The sequence below is a fragment of the Marmota flaviventris genome, chromosome 14 (assembly GCF_047511675.1).
Source record: "Marmota flaviventris isolate mMarFla1 chromosome 14, mMarFla1.hap1, whole genome shotgun sequence".
Classification (NCBI taxonomy): domain Eukaryota; kingdom Metazoa; phylum Chordata; class Mammalia; order Rodentia; family Sciuridae; genus Marmota; species Marmota flaviventris.
Window position 1 is genome coordinate 25,105,478 of NC_092511.1, and position 16,616 is coordinate 25,122,093.

Here is a 16,616-nt window from a genome sequence, read left to right on the forward strand (position 1 = left end):
ATGCAAGCAAGCCAGGTTACAGAAGCGGGACAGTGCAGTCAAGCGCAGGGAAGCCTAACCAATCACAGTTAGCCCAGTCACCCCAGTTACAGAAACAGATCCCCATTACCCTAGTTACAATACCCCATCAGGTAGTTTCGTGTTCTTAAAGTTTTCTATAGCAAAAGGAAAAGAACATCTTGCCCCAGTCATAACTCTTCTACTTGGCATGGTTGTTTTACAGGATGAAGTCATAAAACAAAATGGAGTCACATTTGCTTCTACTACCACATTCCCCACTGGTTTTAGTAGGTTTGATGTCAATCTTGCACATCATTAGGCCTCAGTTTCTTTTTCGTCCTTCTGTGTCTAAGGGACCATACTGGACTCGCAAGACCATAAGTCTGACCTACATTTTTGTGTATATGGTTTAGGAGGGTTTTTAAGAGGCAGGGTCGTACAGTAATCCCAATCAGGAGAAATACTAGGGACCCAACTATGGCTAAAATGATGGTAGTCAACCAAAGGGACCATGAGAATAGGTTTTGGAACCAATTGCCTGAAGTTTAAATTTATATCTATTTGACGGCTGAGGGACTTAAAATTTTTAGAGCCTGTGATAAGAGTTGTAGTTCCCAAAGCAGTAGATCCAGCCAGGAGGGGAACTAAAATGGGGGTAGCCAGTCTATGTTGATAAATCAGTGGGGCCTGGCCTTTTAGTAAGTTCAGGTGTTCTTTTCCTTTTACTCCATCAAAATGGTAAGTTACATAGTTCAGAGTTATTGACAGTTTGGAGATTTAGTCTAGGAGTTTCAAGTGGGACCCGGGAAGCACAATTTTTGGTGAATGGGGAGTTGTTCCACTTATAAGTTGGGTTGTGGAAGCAAGTGTCTCTTTCTGGGAGATCACCCAGTGTAATCTTGGGAGTAGTTTCCCAGGTACATCTTTCTGAGCTAGACATATTGGCGAACATCTATATTGACCGTAATTTTTTCTCTAATATTAGGGACCTCCTATTACTATAAGGGAAAAGGGCGAGGACCGTTCTTGCTACTTCCAGCTCAAAGGGGGGCAATGTGCAGTGGGCAAGCAGTTTGGAGTCCCTTTTTAGAAATTGAGTGGGTCAAGGAGTCCCTGGTAAAAATCTGGCTCAGGAAGAACAGGATGTAAAGTCACCTGGGGTGGGCACTTCTATGAGAGAAACAAAAAGACATGAGTGCTGAAGTAAGATTAATACAAAATAGCAGTTGTAGCATCTGTAACCTGTCCATGATTATCATGAAAATGACAGAAATTAATAATTGTTTACCAAGAGGTGGAAGACCTGAGAAATTGTCCCCATAACAAGGCCTAACAAAGCCTAATAAGGCACTTTTTTTTTTTTTTTTTAGGGAATATAAATCTTTATGCTTAGTAGGAAAACAACCCTGGGTTCAATCCCTGGTATTGAAATAAAAGGAAAAAAAAGCCCCCTCTGGTCGAACACTCATGAATTCAGTCTTACTTAGGAAAAATATGTGAGCTATGTATTTGTCTGAATATTGATAGGCAAGGGAACATGTCTTTTTCACCTGTCCTAAATTATCCCTCATAACCGATTTCTAATAAATTGGGAAAATAGATCACTTTCTATTTAATGGGAAGGTAGATAGGAAGGGTATCATCAAATACAATTTTTTTTAAAAAGCAGAAGTCTTTTTTAATTACACTGACATGCTATTCATCTTTCTGTGACAGTTTTAGTCAGGTCCTGGTACAAACTGAATTGACATCATAGTGACTTTATATTTCATTTACACACACACTAGGACATTAACCACGTTGGAAGAATTTGTGGTGATATTAATGGGTTACTTTGCACAAATGCCCAGAGCAATCAAAAACATGGAACTGCAGTGTCTTTGCCCAACCATTCAATAGACCACGTGGAGGGGGGACAAACCTGCTAGGAGTAGACATTCCTGCCACTTACCTAGGCATATGGTGGACACTTATACTTCCCAAACTCCTAGTATGGAATGAACAAATAGTCTGTTTTATTAGAACAAGAGAAGGCCTAAGAATGTGTATTTTAATGAGTTCCACGGGTAATTCTTATTTTGGGGGGGGGGGGTTAGGAGAATCCCTAGGTTACCCAGTCTGGCTTAAAACTTCTTGGTTTAAAAAATTCTACTTCAGGGCTGCAATTGTGGCTCAGCGGTAGTGCGCTCCCCTAGCACGTGAAAGGCCTTGGGTTCAATATTCAGCACTACATAAAAATAAATAAAATAAAGGTATTGTGTTCAACTACAACTAAGAAATACATTTTTTTAAATAAGAAATTCTACTTCAGCCTGACCACCATGCATGGCTCATAATAATGCTGATTCTAGTGGTCTCTGAACTTTGAGAAACCCTGGTACAGAAGTCTTACTGACTTGTTTGATTTCCAGCTGTATCATTTATTCACTTATTTACCAGAAGTCTTACTCTCTTTGCTTCTAAAATGAGATAATACAATGAGCAGCCTCGGAATTATAGTATTAAATAACACATCGGATGAAAAGAACTAATTCATAGCTGACACACTGCTGGAGCAAGGTCAGCCACAGCTGGATCTTATTACCTGGACTTTTCTTTTACCTTTTGTGTTGACACCACTCAGCTTCCTCTCAAACAATAGTACCCTCTTCTGTCTATGTCTGCTGTTAGTGTCTAAGGGAATAAAAGCATTCCTTCTCTTCGGGCTGCAAAGAGGCATGAAGCCTAGAAACACTCTCCTAAAACTTTCTCACATACTGCAGTCCTCTTTGTGGGGCCTCATGAGTATATCAAACCCCATCTCTACACAGTGCCAGTAGAGATGATTGACCCATCACAGAGTGCCTCATCACAAATGTCCAGTCTGATATGGTGTGATATATTGTCCAAGAATAATAAGACCCTATTCAATACCTGAAAGGAAAAAAAAAAGCTGAATTTATTGCATATTTTAGGAAGGGAAAGTTATGTAGGTCTATCTCAGTCTCTTCTAGTACAGGGAGCACTAATCTAGGCAAGGCTTTCAGAGTAAGTACTGGTAAACGTAGAGGCCTAAGCATTTGACATCATCTATAAAATGCGAAGCCATTGTGGACGGGGTGATATTCAGAGCCTTTTCAGCTGAGTGAATCTATCCCTGACTTTCATAAACAAGAATGAGGCCATGGTTGGTTGACTTGCAAAAATATGTTTACTTCCAGCAAGTTATTCAATGACTGAACAGGTCTATAACTAGTTCTAGTCACTGTTTATCACCATGGCTTCAGAACATCAGTCTTTTCCCCAAGCTTATGGGAAGTTTTCAATATTAAGTCCCTCACATTGGTCTTCATTCAGCCACATCTGCAGGAAATAGTGTCGAGGATGGTCCAGGTTTTAACCACCGTGATGATCCTCCGACAATGAGGGTTTGCCTGTGAGAGCTGATTTTTGGTGTATGTGTTGACCAGCATGATTATCCTGGTTTTGTTTTGAGTCATTTGCTGAATCATCTGTCAGGACAGTGACTGCATGGAAGTGGTAGAGATTTGGACAGCAGCTATAAAACAAATGGGAAACAAATACACTGGAGTTTTGAGCATCTGGAAGAACACTGGAACCCACTGCCCATGATTTACCAGGTTTAATCAAGAAAGTAAGATTAAGTGACCCACTGCATCTACTTTAGATAACCAATTTGCTTTTTCCTTTAGCTTAGATACACTTTTAACTCACCTGTGGAATAAATTCAGGCACAGTTTGAAATGCTAACCATATCACAGTTGGCCAAAAGGAAATTGAAGGCAAATTATTGGTCATATGCTATCCATTACGTTTGTTATCCATAAATCCTTGTGTTAGGAAATCTGAATCCTTATGTCCCCAGGGCTTGGATCATTCTATTTGCTACATCAGCCAAAGTGAGGAAACAAAATTTTGATGATCATCTCTAATCATTTAACTTCTATGTATAGGGACATTATCCTCAGGGGTTATATATATTATCCGCAGCTATGGTTATATACCCTTTGTGATCTTTTAAAGAAGACACAGTCCACTGGGAGCTCATGCTGTTGGAATGACTTGAATAATAGACCTGCAGAACAGTTAATTTTGGCTTGGGGTTAGCAATGAAGAGCTTTATTTTCCCTGAGGAGGAGAAAAAAATCTCGGAGTAGCATAGGCGATGTGATCAGTCTCAGTGGAGCTGTAGGTATATTGTCTCTGGTTGATTTTGTGGCAAATAGTTATATCCTAAGTATAGTTACATCCACTTTTCTGGCATAAGGGCTTTTAAAAAAAACCCACATTGTTGTGGTTTGGATCTTGAATGTTCCCTAAAGTTTCTTCTGTTCAGAGGTTGGGTTTGGGGGTAATGATTAGATCATGAGGACTGACCTCATCAGTGAATGAATCCATTGAATGCTGAATGGGCTTCTGGGAAAGTGGGACCTAGCTGAAGGAAGCAGGTCACTTAGGGGCATTCCCAGTAGGGTTCATCTTCTCTCAGCCCCTTCCTCCTTCCTCTCCTTCTCATTTTTCTCTCTTTCTCCTTCCTGTCTTCCATGAACTGAGCAGCAAGCAGTTTCCCTCTGCCATGCCTTTCTCCTATTATGGTCCACCTCACCCCAGACCCGAACCAATGGAGCCAGCTGACTATGGACTGAAACCTCTGTAACCATTTGCCAAAATACATTCTTCTGTAAGATATCTGTGTCAGCTATTTTGGCCCTAATGATGTAATGATGAAAAGCTAACACTCACATATTATTAATTATTTTGTGGTGCAGGGAATTGAACCCAGGCTTTCTACAAGCTACACATGTGTTGTACCACTGAGCTATGCTCCCCCTGCAGCCCCTATTAATTATTGCATGCAAAGATTATAATTTTTAAATTGTTTTTTTTTTTTACAAATTGTACTCTCCATAAATTGAGAACTTAATTATAGAACTTGTGTAATGATAGTCTCCAGAGAAGGCTGGTTTTTGGGAAATAAGATTCTTTACTAATGGGAATGTGATAGGGTACATCAAAAGTCATAAGTTTGAATAAGTAAAAAAAAGTTTTGCTGGTATGGTGGCACGTGCCTGTGATCCCAGAGACTCTGAAGGCTGTGGCAGGATTCTGCGTTCAAAGCCAGCCTCAGCAAAAGCCAGGCACTAAGCAACTCAGTGAGACCCTGTCTCTAAATAAAATCCAAAATAGGGCTGGAGATGTGACTCTGTGGTCAAGTGCCCCTGAGTTCAATCCCCAGCACCTCCCCAGCCAAAAAAAAAAAAAAAAAAAAGGTTTATTAGCCAGGCATGGTGGCACACATGTATCCACAGCAGATCAGGAGGTTGAGGCAGGAGGATATCAAGTTTGAGGCCAGCTTGACCAATTTAGTGAGACCCTTAGCAAATTAGCAAGACAGTATCAAAAAATAAAAATAAATAAAAGCGTTGGAGCTGGAGTTTTGGCTCAGTGGTAGAGTGCTCGCCTGGCATGCATGAGGCACTGGGTTCGATCTTGAGCACCACATAAAAATCTTGTGTACACTTATAACTAAAAAATAAATATTAAAAAAAAATAAAAGGGCTGGGGCTAGGGATGTAGTTCAATGGTAAAGTGGCATCAGGTAGTCAAGAGAGTTCTCACGCAAAAGCATTTAGAAGCACAGCTCTTGCCTCGCCTATGAAATCACTGTTGGCCAAGATCTCCTTTGTGAGTTGCTGTTTTACTTGTATTTTTTGCCAGTAGTGGGAATCGAATAAACACCCCTCCCACCCCACACCAACCCCACCCACTTAGGGGCGTGACTGAGCTCATCCCCGCCCCCACGCCTCGGGGGCGGGACATCCCACCGGGCATGCTCAGTACCCAGACTCTGGTTGGTTTTCTACGCGGAAACTGGGTCAGAGAGCACGAGTGTTTTTCCCAGGGTGCTCCGCGCTGCTGTCATGGCCGCCTCCTTAGGTTAATATCCACACATGGAGTTATAGCTCTGTGGGTGTCGTTATAATTGTCACTACTTGACTTCGGAGATTTTGGATACGCTTTCTTTCATTATTCGTTCACTGCTGTGTGATCTTCATAGGAACGCATTTTGGCTGCAGCGATGTCCGGGCTGATACGGACCCCGGAGGTGGCAGTTCTGAGGGGCTTCCCCACCGAGGCTGAGCGGCAGCAATGGAAGCAGGAGGGGGTCTTCGGCTCTGGTGAGAGGCGCACCTTCAGGGTCTTAGGCCAGCATGGGAGCTGTGAGGATGCGGGATGCCAGCTCTGGATCTTATCCCTCCTTGTGTCCTCCAACCCCACACCAAGATCCAGGCTTTGGGGCTTTTGAGCCCTTGACGTGGTGAGCGGGTCTTGGGGTTAGGTGCATCTGAACCCCAAACTGCTCAGCTCCCAGGATCAGAATGATAACAGTGGCAACTTCCGTTGCGTTTTTCTTTTACTGGCTAGAACCCAGGGGCGCTGTACTATCGAGTTCCATCCTTAGCCCTTTATTTTTTATTTTAAGGCAGGGTCTCAGTAAGTTGCGAAGGCTGGACTCCTATTAACAGGATCCTCCTGCTTCAGCCTACCAAGTCCCTGGGATATAGGTTTAAGGCAAAAGCTGCCTGCTGCTTTTGTAAGCCCTTAACATTATTCATTTATTTATTCCCTGTAATAGACATGTAAGGTAGATACTATCTTAATACCATTTTGCAAATGAAGACATCTGAATATGAATGCGTTATTTATCCAAAGTCACACAGCTAGTAAATAGAAAAACCGAAATAAGGCGGTAAAGATGTAATTTTTGTAAGCAATGCACATTTACCAGGGAGGTAGAGTTAAAATGGACATTTACTAGTGTCGTATAGTGTTTGTGTGTGTGTGTTTTTGTGTGTGTGTGTTTTCACACGTGCACGTGTGTACATACACAGGAAATCCCAGGAGAGAGGAAATCGATATCTAGTGGTGTCAAATATGGTCTAGAATAAAGTTTCATGGGACATCAGACGAGCTGATTTTTAGTTTATGACTGGCACGTGTAGAAAAGTTCAGCAGGAAAAAAATCACAAATACGAAAGCATTGAGGCAGAAATGTGCCTAGGAATATTAGGAGAACAATTAGTGAACCAGTATGTTTGGAGTGACTTCATGAGGGAGAATAGTGGGTGAATAAATGAGCCAGAGTGTGAAAAATCCTAGGACCCTGGCTAACAAAACTTCTGTTGTCATTTGGAATCTGTGAATTTCCAAGTAGGAGGTTAATAATACCTATTAATGAGGAATATTATTTTTTTGGTGTGACTTACCTTGCTGCTCATAGTACAGGTGAGCTCTAAATTTAGGAGTAGTGTTGTTTGAATAATGACAGATATTTGGTCAGTGCTTTGTGATTAATGTACAGCAAGGATTCTTTATGTATACCTTTTTCATAGTAAAATTGCCTTTTCCTATAAGGTTCTCTTTATAGTATAAAAAAATTGTTCTTTTGGGTTAGTGGTCTAATTTTTTATATTACAGAGAGTGGATCTTTCTTACAATTACTATTAGAAGGGAGCTTCGAGGCCATGTTCTTACATTCAGTGACTCAAAATATTTTAAATTCAACAATGATGGCTGAAGAAAAGATTGACAGTTACCTGGAGAAGCAGATAGTTACATTTCTGGATTGCTCAGCAGATTTGGACCAAACAGAAAGGTAGAATTTTTTTTTTAAATATTTATTTTTGGTTAGACACAATACCTTTATTTTGTTTATTTATTTATTTTTATGTGGTGTTGAGGATCGCACATGCCAGGCAAGCGCTCTACCGCTGAGCCACAACCCCAGCCCCAGAAAGATAGAATTTTATTTAAGATTTTCATGGAGAAACAGATTTTGAATAAATATAATAGCACCTTGACTCGTGGGGCACTGATTTTAGCAGTTGTTGATAAGCCTGGACTTGAAGATATACTGAGTTATCGTTATAAGTTGTCTTGTCCAGAAGACCATGCAGAATGAAAAAGTAAAGTGATGTAGTAAATTTTTGAGACCTGCACATAATGGGTTGTTAATTGCTAACCCACTACCCACCGAACTTCCATATGGTTATGTTTGAACAATAAGAAGACCTTAGACCTGTCTCCTTTCAGCAGGTTAACAGTATTGTTATTTCTAGATTACTGAGTGACACTTCTAACTACTTTTATTATGTTTTAGATTGTTATCTTTGAAGAGATCAGAAAACTTAATATTTTTATTATGAAATCTTAGGCTTACTTTCTTCCATTAAAGTTTATGTAATTTTATAGGGTTAAGTATAGTCTACAAGTTACACACTGAAATCTAAGCTTTTCAGTAGTCTGTATTTTACTGTTAGAGATTTGTTAATATGCCTTTTTCTTTTCTCAACTATCTGTGGCATCCACATCAAATTTTAATTATCTTGAAAAATGCATGCTGTTTCATTTTACTTTTTTACATAGGGAATGCCTTTATTTAGTTCTTCAACCAGTAAACCAACTACTGTATTATGTTGTTGAGATTGTAAATATAAGACATAACCCATATCTGTAAGTAGTTCACCCACAAATGTTACTCTAGGTTTTTTGTTTATTTTTCAATGTAATATAATTCCTTTTCATTTTGTTCAGGTTTCCCAATGGTTTATATTTCCTGCAATATCCAATCTTGATTCTAATTTTGCTTTCTGATGTATGTATACCATAGGAGCAGCTTGCCTTGTATCCATTAACTCTCTCTCTCTCTCTCTCTCTCTCACACACACACACACACACACACACACACACATTATTCACCGGTAGATTAGAATTCTAGCTTGACAAGAGTCACTTCATTTGACTCACTTTTGGGCATTGGAAAATTAAACTATTCTCAATTCACCTTAAGCATTTTTAGTTAGGATGGTTGTATTAAAGCTTTAAGATGTTGTTATACACCTGTTTTTTTTTTCTCTTTCCTAACTTCTACATACAGGCAGGCTCTTTTCTCTAGTGCCAGTTATCAGTTATTCCTTATTCTGTTGTCAGTTGAACACCTCCAGGGCTTTATATTCTGGGCTCTTATAGGCTTGTAAGTTTGATTTTTTTTTTTTTTTTCCTCCCTCTCCAGTTAAAGAATTTTCCTTTTGAAAAGGGCCTAAGGCTGGGCGCGGTGGCACAGTAGCTCAGAGGCTGAGACAAAAGCGAGGTGCTAAGCAATTCAGAGAGACCCTGTCTCTAAATAAAATACAAAATAGGGCTGGGGATGTGGTTCAGTGGTCGAGTGCCCCTGAGTTCAATTCCTGGTATCCTTCCCACAAATAAATAAATAAATAGGCCTAGGGACTATGGGAAGGAAAAGGTGACTGCTGTTTCTTTCTCTTCAGAATGAAATTCCAGTATTTCCTGGCTGTTACTTGCTGGATTTCAATGTTTTAATATAGGGTTTGACAAATTATGTCTTCTAGGCCAAAAAACGCCAACAACAACAACAAAAAATAAACAAGTGTGTGACATATAGGGCCCCAAATGTTTTATATCTCTCCTTTTATAGAAAATATCTATTTCTATCTTAAAGTAAAACAGCATAAAAAAATAGAGATTTTAGTCAGATTTCTTGAGGTCTTTTCATTCTAGCATTTGGTACAGGATCAGTAAATGTTAGAAAAAACTTTTTATGACCAGTTTTCTTTTGTATAAAGTCAAATTTTCTTACATCTTCTGATAATGTCAGAGCTATTTAAATAGAATATAAGGAAAAGTTACAGGTGTTTGAGTAGGACCTATATCAGCACTGTTGGAAGAATTTTCTGTGGTTCTGGGAATGCTTTGTATCTGCTCTGTCCAGTGTGGTAGTTGCTACAATGGTGTACATACATCAGACAGCAAAAGAAGAATATAGTGGTTATATTTGGCTGTTGAACACTGGAAATATGGAAAGTGCTAAGACCAGTATTTTAAATTTTATTTAATTTTAGTCAATTTAAATTTAAAAGAACCATATGTGGCTCATAGTTATAATGTTGGTTATAACCACAGTTATAATTACAGATGTAAAATTATTTTGTTTCAGAATTGATTTTTAATAGTACTTTAGAGTAGTTTCAACAATTGTTACTGGATATCTTTTTCTTAACACTGAAATGAAATAGCACGTTTGAGATTTTTATGGTGATAGTGGTTCATTTTTTTTCTTTCTTTAATCATCCTTACATGAAGGCAACAGCTGATATTCCTCCTTGGTGTGAGCAGTTTGCAGCTTTTTGTTCAGAGTAACTGGACAGGGCCTCCTACGGACTTGAACCCTCAGGATTTTTTACCATCTACTTTGTTACAGCAGTTCAGTGAGGTATGTTTCTTGAAAATGTCATATTTGTTATTGTTGTGTTATTTATTCATTATAAGCAGGTCTTTCTAAACTGAAGCTAATACTAGATAGGAAAGAAATTTTATGGTTTGTGCAAAACCACTAAGAATTCTATTCATTGATCAGATTTCAAATATTTCTACAAGATCCATTATTAGTCTCAGACTGCTCTTCAGACACCCTCATTTTACCAAGCTTTATTAATTGCACTTTTATTAGAGCACACACAGCTACACCCATCACTTGGTTATAATATCACAGTTTCAGAAAGATCTTTTCTGGAAAAGCAGCAAATCTGGAAGTCTGTTTAATTTCGTTGCAGGTAAATTTTGCTGCTCTCCCTAAAAATGGCTCCCAGGGGTGGTTTCCTTTCTATTACAAACATTTAAAGTTCCTGGCATATAGGTACTTTATGGTTATAATTATTATCCATCTTTAACAAGAATATTGACCTTCATCGGTAGGTCATCAGTAGAACTTGCAATTTGAGCTCCTCAGGAGATTTTTGAGCGTTCACATCTAGGGCTTGGTGAGTCTGAGGTGATCTACAAAAGAAGTATGGTAACTTCAATTTATCCAGCCACCTTAGTGATCTTGAACATACTGCCAGTTGCTCAGCCTGAAAATAGGGCCCTTTAGCATTCAAAGCTCATGCAGCAAAAGGGACTTACCTGTTTACCGTTACCTGGTTTCTCAGAATTAGAAGTAGTGGAATGCAGCTAGTTAGAAATAGGTGTTAATAATTTGTTGGTAGAATGGAAAGAGAAGTACAAAAGCACACAAGGTCTGAAAACCACAGTAGTTAGCTCTGTCTACTTCAGCTTAGTGAGTCACCATCTTTATTGCCATAGAATCATTGAAATTCATTGTGATGACTCTAAATCATTACTGAAAAGTTAAAGGGTCTTTTGTATCTATGTCTAAGAAGAGAACTTATAATTTTACACTTTATGAAGGTTTTCATCCAGAATTGGAGAAATAACAACCCCAATGATTATGGTGCTTAAAGAGATATGTTTCAATTATCTAGAGGTTTACATATATGGAACAACTCATTCCTTCTCTTATTGTGTATGAAACAGTTTTGGTTTCTATGGCCTTATAATGTAGGTTTGAAGTCTATCTAATCGTCATAGTTAAAAATATTTGCTGAGTATTCATGTCTGATGGTTTTTTACTCTCTTAGTGCTAGGGATTGAGCCCAGAGCCTTACGTTTGCTAGGCAAGCACTCTACCATTGAGCCACACCACAGCTCCTGTACTGTTCTTCACATGTGTTTTGCTTTCAAAAATTTAGGAAATACAACCTTAGAAGTCCCCGGTTTATGCTTTGTGATAGTATCCCCTGACCTGCTCTCATGAACCATTCTCATGGAATTTTGTATTCATCATTCCATGCCTTTCTTCATGGTTTTAGCACCTATGTATGAATCCCTAGAAATCATGTTTAGTGTTGTCAGTTTTGATCTTTATGTAAATGAAAGCGTATATTTTTTTTTTGACTTTTCTTGGTCAATGGTATACTATGAAATTACACGTTATTCAGTTCTTCTGTTGTATGGTATTCCAATTGTATGAATATACCACCATTTATATATCTACTATGATATCTTATGTTTTTTTGTGGTACTGGGGATTAAACCCAGGGACTTGCGGATGCTAGGCTCTGTGTGTATACTCTGTGTGTATACTCTGATTGTCATATAAATGGTTTCTATATTTTGCCATTATCATAATGCCATTAAGAGCATATCTTCAGGATATCATTTGCAAGACTTTCAAAGTGTAGCATGCTTTAAAAAATGATAGTGTTTGACATAATGCACTTAGCAGTGGAGAAGGCTGTTTTTATTGACCCGTAGGCTATCCTTTGCCACGCTCATGGCCGAGGGGAATCAATATTTCAACACACAAACTCTTTCTAGCACTGAGTTGGAAGTTCTGCTGTCATAGTCTGTTTGGGCTGCTATAATACAATTCTATAAATTGGGCAGTTTATCAACAATAGAAACTCATTTCTCATAGTTATGGAATCTGGACAGTCCACAATCCCTCATGATCTAATCACCACCAAAGGCTCCACCTCCTAGTACCATTACCTTGGGGGTGAGGATTTCAACATGAATATTGGAGGGACATAAACATTTCTGCTATAATGTCTGCTGTGGTATATATATCTCTAAGTGGCGTTTCTCTGCCTTTTAGAGTGTCCACATGTTGACCTTTTCATGGTAGTGCTAGGTTTTTCCAAAAGGTTTTTATTGATTATACTCTTCACCAGTGACCTGAAGATGTTTATCTGGAAGGTAGAGGGAGTTGAAGTTTTAAAAGTGAAGAGTAGCACATCACTCTTTTCTAATTGTCATTTTCCTATACTGATTCATCTTCTTAGTTCTTACAATATACAAATGTCTGCAAATATACTTTATGGTCATGGAATATAATCGCTAAAGCAAAGTTCTTTTTCCCTGCCTCTAACTTATGACCTTTGCATTTGTAGGGCTGTTTTCTGACGAGTGGTGCTAAATAGCCCCAGAGGAATAGTACAGAAAATTCATGTATGAACAGTAGGTTAACTCTTATACATAAAGGTTGATCTCATGGTAATCTGGTTTTATATTAAGTTTTTCTCAGGTTTCCAGATGTTTAATTTTTTTCATTGTTATTCTTATGAATGTGTATTTTTATATGTCATCTGCTCTCTTGATTGAGGAATTATTCTTAAGGGAATTGTTAACTTTTTGCTTTGTCTGTTTTTATTGAAAATATAAATAATCCTCTTTAAAATGAACCATTTCCCCAAATCTCAGAGCACATTTAGAACTCAGTTGGAATGTCAGTGTTATATCACAGGTATAAGAAGATTTCTACAGCATTTGACTTTTCTTTGATGATAAAGGAGAAGCACTAGGAAGAAAACTTTATTTGTTTAATCATTCATTCACTCATGAATTTGTTATTTGTCTGACTTGTTCATACCATCTCTGGAGAGTTTTGGATTGAAGTAGGTTTGGTAACCAGACTCTGACTTTGAGTATCAGAGATAATGATATCATCACTGTCTTGTATAATTTGTATTTGTTGCCCTGTTAAATTGCTAATTTGGGCCTGGGGCTGGAGCTCAGTGGCAGAGCGCTTGCCTGGCATGTGTGAGGCACTGGGTTTGATCCTCAGTACTGCATAAAAATAAATAAATATAATAAAGGCATGCTGTCCATCTATAAGTACAAAAAGAGTTTGCTTATTTTTTATTTACATTTAGGGATTTTAGTTAGAATACACTGATCTAAAATTTCTACTAGAATAGGTAGACATATTTCTCATCACAAAGTAAGATAAGGATTCTTTTTCTTTGTGATTCTGGGGGTTGAACCTTGGGCCTCACGCATGCTAGGCAAGCCTTCTACCACTGAGCTAAATCCCCAACCCTTTTTATTTTATTTTGAGAGAGGGTCTCGCTAAGTTGCTGAGGGTGGTGTTGAACTTGCAATCTTTCTGCCTCAGCCTCCTGAGTGGCTGGAATTACAGGCCTGCGCCACTATGCCCAGCCCAGCTTAATTATTTTGAGTCTATTTCCTCACTTGTAAAATGAAGTTTTTTTCTTTTTTTCCTTTTTAATTTCTTCTATCTTTAGACATTAGTAAGCTTTATTTGCAATTTGGTATGGTTATTCATGTTGTCTTTATTCTGCTATTACAATTCTCAGTGATGATGCAAATGGAATGTAGGATTCACCTATAGCTATTTCTTTCTTCCCTATTGAATATTAATCAATATTTAAGATATTCAGTATTTATTTACTATTCCAAATTTTGAATACTGAATTAGATACTGATATTACTTAAACTAGTTTAATCTTTAATAAGGATTCTATGAAATTGTAGTTTCAGTTATTTTATTATATAATTGATGAAACTGAGGTTTCAGTTAAAAATTTTACTTAAAACACAGTAAGAAACAGGACAGTATCTTTTTTTTTTTGCCAGGGGTTACCAGGGTTTGAACTCAGGGGCACTCGACCACTGAGCCATATCCCTTTCTCTATTTTGTATTTTATTTAGAGACAGGGTCTCATGGAGTTGCTTAGCACCTCACTGTTTGTAAGGCTGGTTATTTTTTTTAATATTTATTTTTTAGTAATAGGTGGACACAATATCTTTATTTTACTTTTTATGTGGTGTTGAGAATTGAACCCAGTGCCCCACGCATGCTAGGTGAGCGATACACCTCTGAGCCACAACCCCAGCCCCCTGAGGCTGGCTTTGAACTTGCGATCCTTCTGCCTCAGTTTCTCAAGCCACTGGGATTACAGGCATGTGCCACCGAGCTCGGCAGGATACTATCTTTTTTTTTTTTTTTTTTTTTTTGTAGTTGTAGGTGAACAGAATGCCTACATTTCATTTATTTTTATGTAGTGCTGAGGATGGAACTCAGTGCCTCACACTGCTGAGCTACAGCCCCAGCCCAGGACACTATCTTTTATTTGTGACATTAGAGCCCATTCATAATGGTTAAGCAGTCCTGCTGTTTTGGTGCAGCTTTTAAAATTCTACGGGTCACCTTTTATGAATACAGGTGCTTTGTTCATTGTAAAAGATCTTTATTCAGCAGAAAGTAGATTTTTCAAAGGCATCCTGTTTTTGGAGCCATCTGTTCACTCTGGTTTATGGTTGTATGCCTAATGCCTACTAAGCATTTGATATGTAAGCCCTTGTTGATGGTTTGGTTTGATGGGCTTTGTGGAGTGGAGAAATATTGGTAATGATGTTCACTAGCTAGTGAAGCATAAGCACAACATAGATGTTTAATATAAATCCATTGAAGATGATATTTTGTTGTAGGTAGTCATCATGGCTTCTTCAGTGCTAGCATTTTGTTGAGTTCCTGGTTCCTCATTTTAATTTAATTTAAAAAAGGTTTTTTGAAATGGATTCTTGCTATATTGCCCTGATTGGTCTTGAACTTGTGGGTTCATTTGATTCTTCTGCCTCAGCCTCCTAAGTAGCGGGGTCTACTGGCATATGCCACCCCCAGATAATCAAAACTTTTTTTTTTTTTTTTTTACCCTATTCCTCTAAAGTTTGAGTAGAAGGGCAATTATGTGTAAGGGTAGAATGGATTTGTAGCTCTCTAAGAATATTTGTAGATTATAATTCTGTCTGGTGCCTATTGCTGTGTAATAGGTTAATGTCCTTATTTCAAAGTATAATTAACTGGAAAATCTACATGTTATTGTAAGACCTGGAAAGATGAATAAATTGTTAAATTATGTTACTTTAGCTTTCAAACTTTTTTTCAGGTCAAAGGACTGGATACAGTTATTTTGAGCCTGCTCATTCTAGATGGTGAATCAGTGTACAGCCTCACATCAAAGCCTATACTGCTCCTTATAGCGCGCATTATCCTAGTGAATGTTAGACATAAACTGGCAGCAATTCAGGTAAGCCAAGAAAATGATCTGTAAGATTTATACCCAAGTGTGACTTGGTATTTGGTGTTTGACTTGGGTGATTTATACCCAAGTGTGACTGTGCGTATTAGCATCAGACTTGGGAAGATGCTTTCTACATCTTCGAGGTATTTAGTTTTGAAATAATAATGAAACAATGAAAATATGCAAACATTTTTCTCCTTGTCACTTTCATCTAGCATAAAGTGAGATTATATTGAGCCTCTTTAGGAATTTCTATGCCTTGTGTGTATAAATGCTTTTTCTTAGAAGTATAGGTTTAAAAATGTCATTAATATGTCTTATAAATTTTATCTAAGAATCATGTACAATAGCTAGAATGCAGCAGATCTTATTGCCTTTTGGCTCACATCCTGTCTGGTTTCATTTTTTGGGTTGGATTTGGTAGAATATTTGTTGAATATCTATTATTTGGTTTCTTCAGGTCACATATAAACTAGTGAGGAGAAACACTCATACATGCAGGAAGCTGATGTGCAGTAGGAGGGACAAAAACCACAAGAGAGATACAAAGGTCTTTGGAGGCTTATTGGAGGTTGACAAATAGTGTGGAGTCTCTGTCCCACTGCTCAGCTCTGCTGCATGGAAGTTTGAAGGCAGCAAGCAACAATATGTAAATGGGTGGGCAGAACCAGTAAAGGTTTATTCATGGACATTGAAATTCAAATTTCATATACTTTAAATTTGTTGTGAAATATTCTTCTTAAATATTTTCTTTTTATCCTTTTTTTTTTTTTTTTGGTGAAACCAGGAATTGAACTCAGAAGTCCTCTATCACTGAGCCATAACCCCAGCCCTTTATTTTATTTTATTTTGAAATAGGGTCTTTCTGAATTG

At 38.0% G+C, this 16,616-nt stretch overlaps 1 protein-coding gene across 4 annotated transcripts in view; it reads left to right on the forward strand.

Moving 5' to 3' along the window:
- Positions 1 to 5,897: 5,897 nt before the first annotated feature.
- Ttc27 (tetratricopeptide repeat domain 27) overlaps positions 5,898 to 16,616 on the forward strand; it is a 157,457-nt gene continuing 146,738 nt past the window's right edge. Inside the window, exons 1-5 of one of the 4 annotated variants that reach the window (XM_071601477.1) lie at positions 5,898 to 5,937; positions 6,059 to 6,179; positions 7,480 to 7,657; positions 10,162 to 10,291; positions 15,609 to 15,749. In XM_071601477.1, the coding sequence (XP_071457578.1) occupies positions 6,080 to 6,179; positions 7,480 to 7,657; positions 10,162 to 10,291; positions 15,609 to 15,749 (549 nt within the window). In that variant the 5' untranslated portion in view covers positions 5,898 to 5,937; positions 6,059 to 6,079. Of the gene's footprint in view, positions 6,180 to 7,479; positions 7,658 to 10,161; positions 10,292 to 15,608; positions 15,750 to 16,616 lie in introns of all 4 variants that reach the window. The other 3 variants (XM_071601476.1, XM_027933487.2, XM_071601478.1) reach the window with 3 other exon arrangements.